The following is a 19,458-nucleotide window of genomic DNA, read 5'->3' as shown; positions in this document are numbered from 1 at the left end:
CTAAAATAGATAATCGTGATTTTTTATCCCTCGTGGACAGCGGTGCCGAGTGTTCTTTAATGCGTGAGAGTATTGGAGAGTCAATTAGTGGCAAAATTGCTTATGAAACTACCTTGCTCCGTGGTGTTGGAGAAAATGCATTCTGTTCTACGCGTAAGAAAACTTGTCTGACCTGCATTGATGATTTGAATCTGGAGCTTGAATTCGTGTTGGTACCGGATCACTACATTCAGTATGATGTTTTACTTGGCGATAATCTTTTTGACATTCCTGGAATTCAAGTAGTTTTCTCTAAGACTGGAACAAAAATTACTAAAACAAGTTATACGATCAATTTTGTAGAAAAGTTGGACTTAATTACCAATATAGATACTGATGTCAACCCCAAAGCAAAAGAACAACTGATTGTTCTTTTGAATTCCAACTCTGATCTTTTTACCACGGGTAATTCAGTTAAGGAGGTTACTACTGGACAGTTGTCAATTCGGCTTAAAAACCCCGACAAGACTGTTCAACGGCGACCCTACCGCCTCGCGCCTATTGAAAGGGAAAATGTCAAGAAGATTATTCAAGACCTAAAAGAAAACGGTATTATCCGCGAAAGCAAGTCACCTTTTGCCAGTCCGATCCTATTGGTTCGCAAAAAGGATGCTTCATACCGCCTTTGCGTGGATTATAGGGAACTGAATACTAATACTGTACGTGATCATTTCCCTCTTCCAATAATAGATGACCATATTAGCAAACTTGTAAATGCAAAATATTTTACGGTGCTGGATATGGCTGCTGGTTTCCACCAGATCCCAGTGGCTCCGGATTCCGTGGAGAAAACTGCATTTGTCACGCCCGACGGACAGTATGAGTTTTTACGAATGCCGTTCGGGTTGTGCAATGCTCCATCTGTGTTCCAGAGAGCCATCAATGCAGCTCTTAAACCATACATTGATAATTTTGTTCTCACTTATGTTGATGATGTGATAATTTTCTCCAACACTATTGAAGAGGCTTTAGAGCAACTGAAAAAGGTTCTTGACGCCTTAAAACACGCCGGATTTTCTCTCAATGTCAAAAAATGTAAATTTCTTAAAAATGAAATTGAGTACTTAGGCCGCATTATTTCAAACGGTACCGTTAGGCCCAGTTCTGGTAAAGTTCAGGCTCTTATCAACTCTCCTGTCCCTACAACGGTGAAACAAGTCCGACAGTTTTGCGGTCTTGCCGGTTATTTTAGAAAATTTGTTCCTAACTTCTCACAGACAATGAGCCCTTTATATGATCTAACTAAAACCGATTCCAAGTGGAGCTGGACATCAGAACAAGAAGCAGCTAGACAAAAGATTATTCAAATTCTGTCTGCTGAACCAACGCTGGCATTATTTGACCCAACTAAAGCTATTGAGCTTCATACTGATGCCAGCTCTGCGGGCTTTGGAGCGGTTTTACTGCAGAAACACGACGATGGACTCAAGGTCATTGAATATTATAGTGCGCGAACGACAGACGCTGAAAGGAGGTATCACTCGTACGAACTTGAAACTTTGGCTGTGGTCAAAGCTATAAAGCATTTTAGACATTATCTATTTGGCCGAAGTTTCAAGCTTGTGACTGATTGTAACTCCTTAAAGGCGTCCCGCAGTAAGAAAGAGTTGTTACCGCGTGTGCATCGATGGTGGGCGTACTTACAATCATTTGACTTTGAGATTGAGTATCGTAGAGGAGGGCGTATTCCTCACGTCGATTTTTTAAGTCGGAACCCGGTTATAATTAGCATCAACAATGTCCTAAATTACAACGAATGGCTGGAAGTTGCACAAAAAGTGATGCCGAATGTAAACAACTTATTGAATCAATCGAGGACTGCACTGCTGATCAAAAATCAAATTATGAAGTGCGTGACGGGCTTCTTTATCGTATTTACAGTACAAAAGATAAAAAAATCAAGAAATCACTGTTTGTCCCTAAAAGTTACCGATGGCATATGATTCAAATTTATCACGATTCTCTTAAACATCTTGGATGGGAAAAAACATTAGAAAAAATCCGCGAGCAGTTTTGGTTTCCAAACATAACAAAAAATGTCAGGAAGTTTGTCAATAATTGTCTTATTTGCAAGGTTAACAAAAGTCAATCCGGTGCCCGACAAATATCATTGCATCCCATTGATAAAATAGCCGTACCCTTTCACACGGTGCATATGGATACAACGGGGAAGTTAAGTGGTGCTAAACTCAATAAACAGTATGCCGTAGTATTTATTGACGCGTTTTCAAAATACTGTTTCATAAAACCGGTTACAAATCTCTCGGCAGCTGCCACGTTAAAATGTCTAAGGGATTTAATTTATACTTTTGGTACGCCAAAAAGACTAATATGCGATCAAGCTGCATCATATACTGGAAAGGAATTGCGTGATTTTTGTAAACTTTGGTCAATTGATTTACATTTTATAGCAAGCGGTGTCAGTCGAGCAAATGGTCAGGTCGAAAGACTCATGAAGGTTTTGACGGATTGTTTCACGGTTCACGAGAATACAACCAGGAGAGGCTGGAAAGATGCTGTAGGAGAAATTCAGTTGGCAATCAATAGTTCTTTTAACAAAAGTACCGGTAGCACTCCTTTCCAGCTTCTCATGGGCTGCAACCGGTCACCTCCTGCAATCTCTGCTATTGTGAATGACATTGAACGCTTGGACTTAGATGTTTGTCGAGAGTTGGCTAAGAAAAAAATGGATGTTTGCGCTGCACAACAAAAAGAACGTTATAACAAAAATAAAGCCAACATTGTTCCTTTTAATATTGGTGATACTGTCGTGATCAAACAAAATCCGCGATCAATTACCAAACTTGACAGCAAGTTCAGGGGTCCATGTGTCATCACCGAGGTTCACGATAATGAGAGGTATACCGTAAGGGTACACAATACTGGGAATACATTATATGTTTCACATGACAATTTAAGACTCGTCTCTCATGATATGGGAAACGAACTCGCAGAATATTTAGAAAGCGAGGATTAAACACAACTGGGTTATGAAGTCGTTTGATTGCGTGGTATACCTCAGAGTGCTGGCCAAACTTTTGAGGGATACTAAACAATTAATACTTCACCTCTAACCTCGAACTTTGACCGCGCCCATGTAGCTTTTTACCGAGGTCATTAGACTGTGCTCATGTGGTTTTTACCGAGGTCATTCATATTGTGCAGACCGTGTCCATGTGGCTTTTTACCGAGGTCATAAGACTGCGCCCATGTGACTTTTTACCGAGGTCATAATTATTGCACGTGCCGTGTCCAATGAGGATTTTTACCGAGGCATTAATGAATATACTTTTCAATAGTCATGCCATGCAGTGATGGCTTTTACCACAACTTATTTGAATTAATGATGGTGATTGTATTATTTTACTCTATCAATTATTTTTGTATATTCGCGAGCCCTTGGCTGCTTGTCAGAATGGCCGTGTGGGAGAATACTATTTTATTATTTTAAATCATTATTATTTAACATTTTACATTTAAAAAATATATCGAACGGAACGTTGAAACGTTCGACGTGTGGGGTGTTCCCCCACCACTCCCATTCGTGCCACTCCGTCCGTGCACTTGCTGCGACCAGTCAGTCTACGTTTGGTCGCCGGCGAAGCAGGTTGTGTTCACTTCATTGTGTTGTCAGGTATGATGTACAACTTACTATATTTTTAAGACGTAATAGTTACTTTATAAATTCTACATTATTATTACGTATAACTGAATTATTTCGCTTTAATGATTTATAAATGTCTAAGCTTTTGCTTTATTGTCATAATTCTATTTAAAAATTATTCGTATGAGTGATTTTGAAAAATATATAGATATTCAAGATATTTTTGGTTTTCCTTTTCCTTTATCTCACATACAAATACACTGGTTTTTGTTGCAGTCAAAAATACTTAGAAGTTTTGATTTTATAGGCACTCAAAGTTTCGAAAAATACCGAGTCCCGCTAACAGTCACGTGACCGCTTGTGACGTCACAACGCGTCAAAACTAGCCAAGACAGACCTTAGGCTACAATACATTATCTCATGTTATAAGAAGATATTTTATGTTATACTGTTACTTATAAATAAATTCAGGACTGACCATTGAACTTGGCACCCATTTAGATCTCACTTCTTTTGTCGTTGAAGTCAACAATCAAAGCATTTATATCATTGTATTGAACTTGGCTGTCATTTCACATTTATGTTTTTGATTGGATATATTTCTCACAATTTCTTGAGTTATGAAAAAACTACTCTTCGGCAAAGTGCGAAAACTTATCTTAAATTATAATGTTTAGAATAATCGAGTAAGAAAAACAACTATTTTTAGACTGTGCGTTGAGTCTAGACATAAGGGTGGTGGCACACGAGTGATTTAAAATACCTAATAGCTGACACCCACGTCTATGGGAAGCTCAAGCGTAATTAAACATCTGTTGGTTACAAGAAAACCTTCACCCTCGTAGTTCGAACTAATAATTATCCATGTACAAATTACTTTGTCAGTCCGTTTATCCTTCATGACATGTAGGTAGATATATTAAAACCCAGAGACCGACGTAGGGATGTATTTAGGAACGGAAAATTCCACTTGATATTAACTCAGAATCATGTGTTGATTCATTCCCCTCAGTGTTCGTTATGATGTCACTAACACCCTGTGCAAGTAACTACTACAACGGAAAAGTACACAATTAGTTTACTATTTTCGTAGGGAATTTCGCCACACTTGAGTTCCTTTCCTAAGATGAATATAGAAGCGTTTTTCCCCCGAAGGGTAAAAAACGTATATTTAGGTTTCAGCCGTAAGGCTTGACCCACTGTGAGATAACCCTTTTGAAACATCAGCGCCATCTAGTAGTTTATCGTGGAAACATACGGGTGTATCCGCTTCCGGCGGCGAGTCAGCGCAGTGGCAGGGAACGTCAGTTTAATTCCTCAGTACAAGTTTGAATTGAGGCGAGAAGGCAACAGCCGGCAAGTAAATTAATATGTGGGTCAAGCCTTACGGCTGAAACCTAAATATACGTTTTTTACCCTTCGGGGGAAAAACGCTTCTATTTAGGTGTTCGAGCCTTCGGCTTGACCCACTGTGAGATGTTTAATATCTGCCGGTGCTGACTCTGCGTACTGTGACTTAAATGATTATTAGATTTAGATTCAGTTGACAGGAGTAATTGAAATGCATCATGAATAGTAAAGTACATATATAAGTTTAATCAACAAATTAGGTAACAAAAAGTACTTAGTAAAAACAATAAATTATTTCAAAATAAACTCAGTCAGTCTTATGATAATTTGTACTAATTAGTAATCACATGAAAAGTTTATCAGTCGATCCTATATAGGGGTAAAAGACCGTGACATGCTTGCAAAAGGCGTGGAAACAGTGTTCTCCCTTGGTTCAATATTTTTGAAATAATGATTCAAGAATGTCTGCGCACTACGCCAATTTCCTTTGCGTAGAACCTCATCCATATCCAAATTTCTGTTGGTCCAGTTATCTGTAGCCACAGCCGATCTGAAGCTACCTGGGGAACCCCTGATTTTGGCGTCTCTCAAGATTGATCTTAGCCAGCCAGCTATGACTGATCTCGATGCAGCTTTTACTCTGCCTCTTGTTGTAATAAACAAGTTTGTTAAAGTCGCGTCCGCTCTTCGACGATGATTGGATACTCTCATGAGTATAGGTATCCAGTGGCAAAGGTTGAAATTGAGTTCATCATGCTTCGAGAGGCTCCAGCCCGACTGCCGATAGTTACAGTTATCGGTTTTTGAGCCAAAACGTGGCCAGAAAATAATTTGACTTTCTGCGATGTGACAGTGGTCTGCATCTATATGCAATAGTGTTAAGTCGTGTATGCGTCGCCCCGATGCTAGAAGTAGTAAGGTAGCTACACGTTGAGATACCTGGAACAGATTTGCGTCGTCTATGCGTGTTTGTGAAATCCAGCGCAAAAGATCTTCTACGTTCCATGTTGAAGGCGCTCTTTCCGGTGGTCTTCGTAACAGAATAGCTTTGATTGTCTTCTTCACTAGCGGATGATCGCTCAATGGTGCTGTCAGACTGGGTTTTGTAAAGGTAGCCACCGTGGACTTGTGAACAAGTATAGTTTTGGGTGCTAATTTTTTAAACTCGTGCAAGAAGATTAAATATCGGGCCAAATCGCTAGGACTAGGCGTTGATGAGGATACATTTTTGTCTGCACACCACAAGAGCCAGTTCTTCCATGCTGGGCGATAGGTCTTCATCGTAGACTTCCTCCAAGCTGTTTGTAAGAATTCACGTTCACTGTCGTTCCAGCCTATTATTTCGTCGGACCAGCCCGTATTCGCCAGGCCTCTAAACACATGTTCTGTACGTTGCGAGGTGGTAGGTTGGTTCGAAGATCTATCAGATGAGCTTTGAGATTCCGGATCTGGTAAGGTGCTCGTACTGCACGCTTTTTCACCTCTGCTCTCCAGAATGCTTTCTCCCATTTCGGTGCTATTAGTATATAGTGGCCGAGGGAAGCATTCAGGTGTTGCAGTACTCGAGGAATTAGAGCCGGGGGGGGAAAAACCCAACCCAGGTCGTAATTCCACGGTCTGCTGAGTGCGTCCGTGAACTCGCTCATGGTGTCTTTCTGGTCCTCGCTTACGTATCTGGGGACTACTGCGGACGCGTTTGTCGCAAACAGGTCGATTGTCGGAAGCCCCATCCTTTGGAAAATTGCTTGCTGGGTCATTGAATCGAGGTGCCACTCCTGTTGAGTTTTCAGTCTGGATAAACTGTCGGCAAGACCGTTGTACCTGCCCGGTAGATACTTTGGTACTATTGTGATCTCGTGCAGTAGGGCTAAGTTCAAAATTTTGGTTGCGATGTTCAGGAGAGTCATGGATTTTGTACCACCTTGTTTTCGTATATACGAGGCTGCAGTCCGGTTGTCTGTTTGAAACAAAATGGTTTTCCCTCGGAGTTGTTCCGACTCTCTTTGCAGTACTTCTAATAGTGTCCAAAGCTCTTTTCGATTGCAGTGCCAATGTACCTGAGAGCTGTTCCAGCAACCTGACAGATGTTTGTTGTCCACTATTGCGCCCCAGCCGATGTCCGAGGCATCGGTGGCTACGAAGGCTGATGGTGGGGCAGTTTGTATTGTCGACGTTTTTGTCAAATTTTGAAGCCACCAGCGCAGTTCCTGTTTTACCTGGTGTGGTAATTGAAAACTCCTGTATTTTTCTGTGTCTGGTAGAGATTTTGCTGCGATCTGGATAAGTCTGCAATGAAGGAGACCCAGTGGGATTACATTGGTCGCAAAGTTTAGTTTACCCAACAGCTGTTTTGCCTCCATCCAGCTCCATTTGTCTTTGCGCAGCGTGTTTAAAATGGATGATTCTATATTAATAATTTTAGACAGTGGCAAAATCTTTTGATTTAATAAGGTATCCCAGTCTATACCTAAGTATTCTATTCGAGTCTTAGGCTGTAGATCAGTTTTATCTGCGTTGATGTGCCAACCCAGATCTTTTAGAAATTGAACGGTCCAGTTCGCCTGGTTCGCTAACAATGTAGCGTCGTTATTCATAAGTAAAAAGTCATCGAGATATACGATAACTCTGATTCCCCTTTTACGGAGTAGTGAAGCTACCCAGTTACTAATTTTACTGAAGATAGATGGAGCGCTTGACAAGCCAAAGGGTAGGCAGTTCATGTTGTAGATTTTACCATTGAATGCCAAGGATAGGTATCGCCTGTGTGATTTGAGTATGGGGATGTGGTAATAGGCGTTTGAAATGTCTATTTTTACCAGGGAGTCTCCTTTTTGTATTACTTGGGAGAGCTTCCTAAGGCTTATTAGTCGAAACTTTGGGGGATGGACAAAGGAATTTAGGCGTTTCAGATTAAAGATCAGTCTGTGAGAACCGTTAGGTTTTTCTCTTAAGAATATAGGTGATAAGTAACCACTCTTAAAAATGTTTAAGGAAATCGCACCCATGTCGGTCAGTTTGGAAATTTGTTGGGTCATAGCGTTCGACGCCCTGTTTTGAAATTTTTTCCCATTTTTAGACGATAACGTCGTATGTGGCGGTTTACAAATAAAGGGTATACGGTAGCCTCTAACGACACTGAGGATCGTTTCTGAAGCGCCTAACGATTCCCACAGACTAATCCTTTCTCCGAGCCTCCCTGCGCGAAATACCTTAGATTTAGGGTTTTTTCGTTGAGTTTTGATTTTGACCTGTTCTAGGTTTGTTGTTGTTTCCTGAGGTTTCTTGTTTTGGCCGAAAATTCTTCATCGGTGGCTGCTTCCTATTGTAAGCTTTCCCGTTTTGAGATTTACTTTGACCCTTTGAAGTGAAAGGTTTCTTTCCGGTTTTGAAGCCGGGAGTTGTCTTCCTGGGGAAGAACTTGTGTGCCCCCCCTGATTTTTCACCACTTCTGATAGTTTTTCGTCATCGAAGAGGTGTGTATCTGAAGGCGGGATGTCATGTAATATCTCGTTAAGAATCTTGTTCGGTGATTTGTAAATCTCCCGTCGCAGCTGAATTATTTCGGCCCTCCGGCCACATGTGTACTGAAGGAGACCATCGGAGATTTTCCGAAAAGTGCTGTCGGGAGCCAGGAGGTGCTTCTGTATATCCTGTTGAGCCTTTGCATCTAATGTTTTACAGATCTCTTGGAACGCTTTCCTCTGTAGGAGCAATCCGTGTGTTATTGCACCTAAAGTGAGATCTGTTTTTTCTAATTGTGCAGTTGAGTTCCACGAAGGCGTTGATGTAGCCAGGAGGTTGTTAACCTTGAGTGCTCCAAATACTGGGGTAGCGTGGAACGTTTTTTGTACTTCGGCGTAGCGTACATTTTTCCAACCCTCGTCATTAAGTCGTTGGCATCTACGCCCCTGTTCGACTAGCCGATGGTCAGCCTTTGCTAATTTTGGTTCTGCTTCAACTGTTGATGGTGTGAAGTCATAATTGAATAAATTTTCGACACTGCTAGCTGCTTTTAATGCTGCTAGCTTTTTTTCAGCTTCTGCAATTTGTGTTGTCAGCAGTGCTTCCTGTGTGTCTTCGGCGTCAACGGCACTTTTTGGGATAACGTTAAGCGACGGTGCCGAAAAATTTGTATCAGAAAGTGTGCTTTCGGCATCTGATTCGGATTCATCCGCGATACTTTGCTCGCTTCTTGACGATAGGGTAGAAATCTGAGCGGCAATGCCTTCGATTGCCTGAGTCTGATTTGCGAGAAGGTCTACCATTTTTTCAAAAAATGACTGCTGTAGTTGGGGATCACTGGGATCTGATTCGCGGCGAGGTGTTTTGGCAGCCGACGAGCAGCCAGGTTGAGGTGACAACGAGCTCCGTTTTCTTGGGGAGTTCCCTCTTACAGAGGTAAGCTGGGGTTTCAGTGTTTTTACTGTATGCATGAAGACATCATACGACTCTTGATGAATTTCCTCCATAATTTTGTGCGGAGCGTACAGAAGCGCTCGTCCTAGTGGCCACTGAAGCATCATCCTTTTGATTATGCGGTATTTTTTCTCGGAGAGGGAACAGTCATCCGGTGAGTATGCCAGAGCTAGCCTTGCGGTAGGGACGGCGAAGCGTAATTTTGCTTCAACAGCCGGTGAGATTGATTTTCCGAAGAGGTCTGAATAGGATACATTTTTCACCCCCCATGAACGCCAGCCGTCCGGGTATGTATCATCAAGGATATCGACGGTTCGTTGAAAAAAATCCTTTCGATCTTGAGGGATTAGCTCACAGAGAGCACCCATTGTTGTTAGATCCATGGCCTGAGAAAACAAATGAAACACCATTTGTAAGAGTTTACTTTAGGTTTGTCGAATCATCGTGTGATGTATGATGCGACTAAGTGGCCTTATTTAATGCGAGCCGTCGTGCCATCTAGTGCCTCCAGTCGCATCATTTGACGCGACCTGGTCGCGCCATATTATGCGACCAGTCGCACCCTCTAATGCGTCCAGTCGCATCCCTTAACGCGACCCGGTCGCGTCATATTGTGCGACCGGTCGCACCATCTGATGCGTCCCAACAATGATTGTTGCATTATGGAGTGCATACGTTCTGATACGACTAAAATTCGTAATCAGGTTGTCGTTCGTTGCGAGCCGACAACAACGTTGGGATCATAAATGGGTAGCATGTGCCGAGGGCGACATGTATGTAATTATGTATGCACAAACAATCTTTTGTTTTTTTCTTTTTTCTTTGTAGGTTATTTCCCTAATAAACTAGGGACACCCACGAGACGGTAAGTAGATGTGTATATTTCATTATAATTTCTATTTACCTGTGATATTTCGATGTCGTCCTGTGAAGTAGTACTCACTACCGACGACGCCGAGATTCAAAAGCGTACTGAGGAATTAAACTGACGTTCCCTGCCACTGCGCTGACTCGCCGCCGGAAGCGGATACACCCGTATGTTTCCACGATAAACTACTAGATGGCGCTGATGTTTCAAAAGGGTTATCTCACAGTGGGTCAAGCCGAAGGCTCGAACACCTAAATAATAAATTATGATCTAATAACTCTTCACCTAAAAACAATTTTTGCTCAAAGTAAGCCAATAACGTGGGAAACGGGCAAACCACTGAAGGCCTGTTCCATTCATATTGATTCCACCCACGACACGAAGCTTAGTCGGTCTTGCTTACTTTTATGAGGCTTTTGACACAGTACACACACTGACTGGCAATGTGGTAACTTGTTTGTGTTTTTGACGTATTAGTAACCACAGTACGCCTGGGAAACATTGGCGCTATCACGTTGGGGGAATTAAGTTGAGCTACTTCAAACAGCTTCAACCTCGCCTTCTGGTAACTTGTCGCGCTGTTCACTCTGACTGGGATTACGGGCGTGAGTTACATCGTTGTTATTTAAAATTTTGCAATGTTATATTGTACCATACACCTACAGTAACACCTGGCAGAACGATGCCCAAGACAGGGAGGGTTGGAAAGAGAAGGGGGAGGCCTTTGCCCAGCAGTGGGACATCAATTAAGCTACAGAAAAAAATGAAAATATTGTGACGTGTATGTGTGTGTGTGTATCTCTGTGTGTGTGGGGCGAAAACCTCACCCCATACGAGTCCCCATACGGGTCTCTATACGGGTCTTACTTCGTCCTAAACGGTCATAAGCCGCTAAGAAGTAAGGGGAGAGCGGACAGTGTCTCGCTCGCCTTGCACGTTAGGCGGCGGAAAGACCCCAACAAAATCTTACAACTTACCAATAAATCTTAGTTCCGGCTTTTACTGTTATTTTGTTTAATGTTTTTTTTTTATTGACGTGACTTATTGTAGATTTGCCGCAGATGGCATTAACTACTTGGCCTGACAAATGGGGAGCGCTGAAGGCTCTCACCCGGTACAACGTTTAAGACAACAGGCCTAAGGGTGCCCAGTTGAGCGCTAACCTCGGCTCAGAGCATCGTCTGAGAGGGAAAATATTTGAAAGAATTAATCGACTCTAGTGGGTCGATATCGGGATCTTGATAGTTTAATGTCAATAGCATATTAATCTGAGACTCAAAAACAAGCTAAGTTACCGTTTCTCTACACGTGTTATCCTTTCGGCTATAAATAAAGTAACTAGACATTTCCCTAAGGAATGGACGAGTTATTTTAGGCTGTAATTGCCGATTTTGGGATAAGCCTTCAGATTATATTTTTCTGTAACAGAACACGGGAACTTCCAATAACGAGTTGTAATTACTTAACGGAGAATAAGTATTTGCTGAGAAAATATGGATTATGTAATAGGTCGTGAACACAGTGGTGAGCTGTTCCCAGGAGTAGAAAAAGAGTTTTATTACCTATGCAAATCTCTTCTTCTATCTTCTGGTGTCAGGGTTACAATTGAGATGCTAAAGCCCCCTGATACGGCTCACGTAACAACTACTTACTTATATTAATAAGTAGTAACCGGGACCAACGGGTTAACGTGCCTTCCGAAGCGGGTCATCTTAGTTTCGGACAATCTGGTAATCAGCCAGTAATGTCCTAACCAAACTAGGGACCACAAAGTAATTTTTGAGTTATGTCTCCACCGGGAATCGTACTCGGGACCTCCGGATCGTGAGCCCAACGCTCGACCACTGGCCCACGGATGTCGTTATGCAAATAGGAACAAAGTACAAGATAAAACAATTGAAAGAAAATGAGCAAGTGTCCTTACTATTAAAGAGTTTTTACAACGAGAACATTCCCGCAATCATTTATCGTAAATGTGAGCACTAATATTCAGGGTGTTAGTGACATCGTAACGAATACTGAGGGGGATGATTCAGTAGTTCATATCAAGTGAAATTTTTCATCACAAAATTCCATATTTATTTTATGCATTTTTTTAATTGTTTTCAATTCTATACTTTTGCGATAGAAATTTTCACTTGATAATAATTCAGACTAATCAACTGAATCATCTCTCTCAGTATTTGTTACGATGTCACTTACACCCCATACAAGTATGGGTGTTAGTGACACCGTAACGAATACTGAAGGGGATGATTCAGACCATGATTCTGAGTCGACATCAGTGATCATCTTACTTTCGGACAATCGGTTGTCCTAACAGATCACAAAGTGATTTTTGTGATATTTGTTTTGGGAACCTAACCCGGAACCTCCGGGTCGTGAGGAAAACGCGCTTCATGTCCACGAAGGCAATTTACCAACGTCATGAAAGCACGTGTGCTTGTTGAATATACGTTTTATTATTGCTATAATGAATAGAGCCTTCATTTTTAGAATATTCCATCTATTTAAAGGGATAATGGACGTTTGTTAAAACCATTATGTTATAATTCCGACTAGAGTATGTAATCAAAGTAATTTATCACTTGTAAAGAATAATAGATAACTTTTTAAATAGATTGCTAGGCACGTGGAACTGAGCCATTAAATAATAATAAAACCATATAATAATTCATCAATCTTCGTCACTTATTTAGTTTCAGACACTCTAATTCAAGCATCTTTTTTTACCCGACTGCGGCGAAGCAAAAAAGAGGGTTATGCAAAACGGAATAAACTGAATTGAAGTTCTTACACCACGGCGTCTATTTCATCCCCTACTTAATTACATTTACCACGTTGTCCCTAACTTTAGCAGTTAAATCAATTAATCACAAAGTTCACCCCTCTGTGAGGACTATGTAACTTTTTCAAGGTTCGCCATACTTCAGGGTTTTTAGTCCTAATAACATAACATATATGTAGTTTATGTAGTCGAAAGTGTATTTTTATATGTACAAGTATTCCCATGCTGCACTATCCCGCTATATTATAATATTCAATATCTCCTATACTTAAAGGTTGCCTGGAAGAGATTGCTACTTAGCAATAAGGCCGCCTATTGTACTAACTCTATTTCTCTTTTGTTTTGTATTTTCCTGTTTGTGCAATAAAGTATTTGTTATGTTTGTTATGTCATAAGCAGCTTTTTCCGTCCTATCGCCGGGCCTAGGTGAGATTTCTGATCATGCCTATTTCCCGTTGAGGTAGGCAGAGATCAAATTCCACTTACTACGATTCTGACTAAGAAAAAATATATCGAAAAAAAATCACAGTACTCACACCCTGTACAAGTACATACAGGTAGCCGTACAAGTAGGTATTGATGCTAGTGACAGCGTAACGACTACTGAGGGGGATGATACAGACCATGATTCAGAGTTAATATCAAGTGGAATTTCCTGTCAGAAAATTCATGAAAATGTTAGTGTTTTTTAAATATTTTCAGTTTCATACGTTTGCGACGGAAAATTCAACTTGATATTAACTCGGAATCATGGTCTGTATCATCTCTCAAAGTTTTCGGTACGATGTCACTAACACCCTACTCATGTGTTTATGTATGTACTTACAGCTTTTTATGATTACGTACGAAAATAATGTCACTTTTCCCGCTATTTTTTTCCAAATAAAATTTCTTTTTATTTCATAACCAGCTAACAAATGAAGCCTAATAAAAACTGCGAGAACAAGGCATTAAAGGCGGGAGTCCTTTGCAGTTACGCAAGAAAAACAAGTTACATGTCGCCAGCGCGGGAGTATCGATCCTGGCATTAACCTTGGAACCCGGGATCAACATCATTGGCGCTTCACTAGTGGATGCTTTTGAGACAATTGCTAGATTATTAGTAAGGCTTGCTTAGTAATTATTACCTAATCTGTGGTAAGGCGCAATATACATTTAAAATCCAAACGAGATTTTTATATATGCTATTGTGTCTGGAAATCTAGGGCTGGCGAGGTCGCAGATTTACCACAGATTAGGATCATAATCATAAACGTAAGAACTTACTATATACCTGCTTGAATTTTCATCCATAATTGGATCGTGTACTAGGTTCAAGATAAATTATGAAATTCTAATTACAAATAAACACAATTCTAAAACAAACGAATTTTTTTTTCTATTTAACTTATTTATGAATTTAAATCAAAAAAGCGTAATAATAAGTCCGACATTTTTAAGTTTTTCTACCTCTGATATCATAGTGCGCTTTTTCGTACAAATTCAATGGTAATTTCGTGTTTTGAAGTTTAGTAAAAAGTTACTGTTGGTAGGAAACTAACCTATTTTACACATTTTTTGAATAAAGAATGAATGGAATATAATTTAAATACAGAATTCTACAGATATTTAAATGAAGAATGAATGAAAAGTTGTAAATACAGATTGTCATGTTTACTAAAAGTCACCAGACAAGTGATTTGCAGCCACACTTGGTATGAAGTCCTAAGATCAAAAATAAATAAAACATAACATAAATAAGACAGATACATTATAAATATTATATAGTCCTAAGATGGACATGATGAACTATAATGGTGACAGCACAAATTTTTCAGTCCAGCAATTGGTAAGTAAAACAAAGGAGATTGACCAAAAGTGGTCCAAATGTCCACCACCAACGAGCGTTATGTACCAAATAGACCTCTAAATACCGAGTAATAAATACCAAACCGCTGTCAAAAATATGCTGTCAGTAAAAAGTTATGGCTAAATGAAGAATCAAGTCTTTTAACCTTTTCATAGGAAAATATTTTCTACAACTTTGGTCAATGTCCTTTTTCAAAAAGATCTGTCCATTATCCTTTAAGCACATGTTTTTTATCAATTCACTTAAAAAGCTCAGAAGTATTTGCTGTCTTGTAATAAGAACTGTTCAAAAGGGCACGTTTCCCTATGTCTTGTAGTCTAAAAATACATTTACGGGGCGTAAAAGAAGATATAAAACTATAGTAAGTTTTGTAGGTGAGAATAAAAACGAATTGGCTCGTTTTGGCTTATTTGTCACCGAGGATATGGCCTCGAGAATCGGCGGCTATATTGGAAAATTATAAAGGTAAGTACTTACATAGCTTGCAATGTCGCCGGAATTTTCATTCCTCTTCTCGTTTCTATTTGCAGTTATTTGTCCGGCCAAGTAGACTATGCCATCTGAGGCAAAACTACAATAACAATAAGTCAATATAATTGTGATAATGCTACTGCTCTCAGGTGGGGAGGTGCTCGTAATCAAACAATTCAGAAATTCACTTGAATAATGTTATATTTTTATGAACAATGTTCTCTAACTCTCCAACTTATCATAGCAGATTCCCGCAGCCGAACAAAATTCGCGCGACCGGCTTTTTAAAAAGCAGAAAAACGATCCCGTTCAAAAAAGAAGAATTCAAAAATAAAAACAAAAGAAATGATATTCCAGTTCGAAATAAAAAATAAAAAAGTCGTGACACAGATTCACGACTTTATTCCGTCTGCTATTAAGTTATAAAATCTAATAATAATTAAATAAACATTACTGATCCTATCAAAATTTATGAAAACATTTAAATTTTATGTCCGCAAAAATGTATCTCTCCTTCCGAGAAACTGTCAAAGATATACAATACAAGGAACAAAAATAAAATTGATACCCAAAATTCTAGATTAACTAAATTATTTCGAATTTGTTAGAAAATAAATTTAAAGCTCATGTGAAGCTTACTTTATGTAAAAAGCTTATTATATAAGATAAACCCTAAATGATAAAATGCCTGGTATTAAATGTGTTCCTCCATCTATTAAATAACTTGGAATGTATACCTACATTGATTTAAAAGATGTGTTACTGTTTTAGTTTCTTGTCATTTCTTCTCCTCAGCCATAACACCTTGCGAAATTGACCTTCAACAAGTTTATCTATGATAATTACGTTGAATAAATGATTCTGATTTCTGAACCAGGTGCAAAAAATCGATGCAGTAACATAGGGAAGTGAAATTGGGTCGCAAACGATCGGATGACAGTCGCTTCTGCTAAAAACGGTCTAGTAGAAAACTTCAAGTCTTCTTCTATTGTGTGGGTTGTGAGGACTACCAACCTCATCAACCCTGTTGTTAGAGTTATTATTGAGCCGCCAAAAGCCGCTGTCACTGATGGTACCTAATCATAACTAGTAACATACATGTGGGATTCGGGTTTGCTCAATTAAACAGTATGCATTTTAAACACTTGTTTTATTTCTTCGAGTACAATAATTCACACCATCATCGTCTACAATCCGCCATCGTCTATCTCTCTCTTCTCCTTCCCTTCTCACTCTTTCTATCACTCTCTAACTCATTGCATCCCTTTTATACTCTATGCCTTCAGAGGGATTAAAAAGGCCACATCTAAAAAGCAATAAGTATTGCAATTTGACATTCGCGCATATCAAAGTAAGTGTAGTAAGCTGAGCTGTAGGCCATCTACGGGGTCCGCTGCGAATATAAAAATAAACAGTCCCCGACCAAACAGCGGCAGGATTAGCAGAACGTAGCGGGTAGCTCACTGGGAGGAGTAACCTATAAAATGCTACTTAGGTTCTATGACGAACTTGTGACGTAGCGAGTAGGCACCGCTACTTCAAAAGCGCACCCCTGATGCCGGGCAGCAGCGGTATCAATACTGGTTGGAGGCCGTGGAAATGGATTCTGGTAGGGCTCTAGCTAAAACATCACCGATTGAGAAATTGGTCGGTGTACTGCGGAACGGAAGGCGATTAGGGCAACCACCGTTCTACACGCCCTATCTATCATGGAGTAATGAAAATGGAGGCGATTTTTCCACAGACAAGAGCGCAGCTCTTAAATAAAGAAAGAGAGAGCGCAATGCTAACAAATGTCAAAAAGCAATATTGCTTTTTTGGATGAATTGTGTGGCCTTTTTAACACTGCTGTACTACTCATGTCACTCGTCTACTTCTCACACAACCATCTCAACTCACCTATCACTCACTCAGCCAAATGCCCACATACAGGGTGTTAGTGACATCGTAACGAAAACTTTGAGGGATGATTGAGACCATGATTCTGAGATTATATCAAGTGGAATTTTCCGTCGCAAAAGTATGGAATTGAAAATAATTAAAAAAAAAAACAAAAATTTTCATGAATTTTCCGACTGAAAATTCCACTTGATATCAACTCAGAATCATGGTCGGAATCATCCCCCTCAGTATTCGTTACGGTGTCACTAACACCCATACACCTACTTGTATGACTACAGTATGTACTTGTGCGGGGTGTTTTTCATCGCAAAAGTAAAAAACTAAAAAAAAACATGAATTTTGCGACGAAAAATTCCACTTGATATTAACTCAGAATCATGGTCTGAATCATCCCCCTGAGTATTCGTTACGATCTCACTAACACTCTGTATATGCCTATACATCCAGTCTTCTTAAAAGTCCAACATTATAATTTCTATCTCCAGCACATTCAACGTTTGACTCGCGCACGGCGTCAAAAGAATATATTCCGGCTCCTGCGATGAAAGCCACCTTTGTAATGTGGTCGGCTAGACGGTTTCTCCGGAATATTTAAACGAAGCCTACCTGCTTGCATAATAGGAACATACATAGATAATTAGGTACTTTCCTAGGTCAAAGATAAATTATGAAATTCTGTTTACAAAATAAAGATATCTAAAGGTGACAAAAAAACGTTTTCTTTTTTCTGTTTAACTTCATCATCTCTAACTAGCATTATCCCGTTGTTCACAGGGTCCGCTTACCTAACTTGAAGATATGACAGGTCCGGTTTTTTACAGAAGCGACTGCCTGTCTGACCTTCCAACTCGCGAAAGGAAAACCAGCCGAATACAGGTTAGGTCACATACCTCCGAAAATGCATTTCGCGGGAAGTGGGTTTCCTCGTTTCCGCTGAGCACGTGATAATCATTTGAATTTGAAAACAAATTCGAGAATCATTGGTTTCGGCCTCTGCTAGATTCGAACCTGCGATCTCAAAGTGAGAGGCAAGCGTTCTACCAATTGGGCTACCACGGCTCCCACGGCTCCCACGGCTCCACGGCTTTTTCTATTTAATTTATTTATGAATATTAATCAAGAAAAATTTATAATAAATGCGACATTTTGTCACGTTTTCCTATGACGTCACAGGTTGCACCAATCAATTACTAATCGCGTCAGTTCGTTGCTCCGTTTTGCCGTGAAAGACGGACAAACAAATTCAAATTCAAATTCAAAAATATCTTTATTCAGTAGGTAACATAGTTACACTTTGAATCGTCAATTTTTACATAACGAACGTCTCATCCGCCTAAAACTACTGCAGCTTCTCACAACCTGTATAGCCGGGGAAAAGAAGCTGCAAGAAAAACCTCGGCACAGGGCCCTAGACGTTCTTTAAAAAAAAAAAAACATAAAATATTGAGTAATTTAGCTGCCTAATATCAGTTCTCAGACAGTTAATCCCATGCATTCATATCTTCTAAATAATTACTAACTTTATAATAACCTTTTTTGTAAAGTTTTTGTTTAACTACTGTCTTAAAGCAGTTGAAAGGCAAATTCTGAATGTCAATGGGAATCTTATTGTAAAAACGTATACATTGCCCCTTAAAAGATTTAGTAATCTTATGTAATCGACTGACTTGTAAAGCAAGTTTATTTTTATTCCGGGTATTAACAATGTGCCGATCGCTATTTTTTGCAAATAATCCTATATGTTTTTTTACACAAACAAACAAACAAACACTTTCTCATTGATAATATTTGTATAGATGATTATCTCTCTATTTGGTCGTTCTATATGTTTATATTCACATAGGTCCCTACTAGTCTAACTATGTAGGTAGGTACTACACAAGGACACAAGCCAATCTAGTGCCCTTGGCCTAATTTCGCACACTCTAAATGAAACGTCACCAGAATAACTTAAGGTCCGGTTTCGAATGAGTTCACCCGTTCCGTTGGTTCATTTGAACTAGTTAATTTGGGTTCTAAATTGCAGATACTTAGTTTAACATCAATTGTCAAAATAACAACAAACTTACTTATAAATGTTTTTTTTTGACGTGACTTATTGCAGATTTGCCGCAACTGACATTAACTACTTGAGTGGAATAGATAATATGAAAGGGTATAAACTACAGACT

The 19,458-nt window shown here is 39.7% G+C and overlaps 1 protein-coding gene across 1 annotated transcript; it reads right to left on the bottom strand.

Annotated features, from left to right (window-relative positions):
• Positions 1-6,330: 6,330 nt before the first annotated feature.
• LOC126371591 (uncharacterized) lies at positions 6,331-10,349 on the bottom strand. The gene is made up of 3 exons (XM_050016910.1): positions 10,314-10,349; positions 8,437-9,795; positions 6,331-7,209 (listed from the first exon to the last, which is right to left on the bottom strand). Exons 2-3 carry the CDS (start codon positions 9,790-9,792, stop codon positions 6,331-6,333), a joined length of 2,235 nt encoding a protein of 744 aa, XP_049872867.1. The 5' UTR covers positions 9,793-9,795; positions 10,314-10,349.
• Between the last annotated feature and the right edge of the window lie 9,109 nt (positions 10,350-19,458).

Source organism: Pectinophora gossypiella, chromosome 12, assembly GCF_024362695.1.
Source record: "Pectinophora gossypiella chromosome 12, ilPecGoss1.1, whole genome shotgun sequence".
In the NCBI taxonomy this organism is placed as follows: domain Eukaryota; kingdom Metazoa; phylum Arthropoda; class Insecta; order Lepidoptera; family Gelechiidae; genus Pectinophora; species Pectinophora gossypiella.
This window is presented reverse-complemented; position numbering and strand designations above follow the sequence as displayed.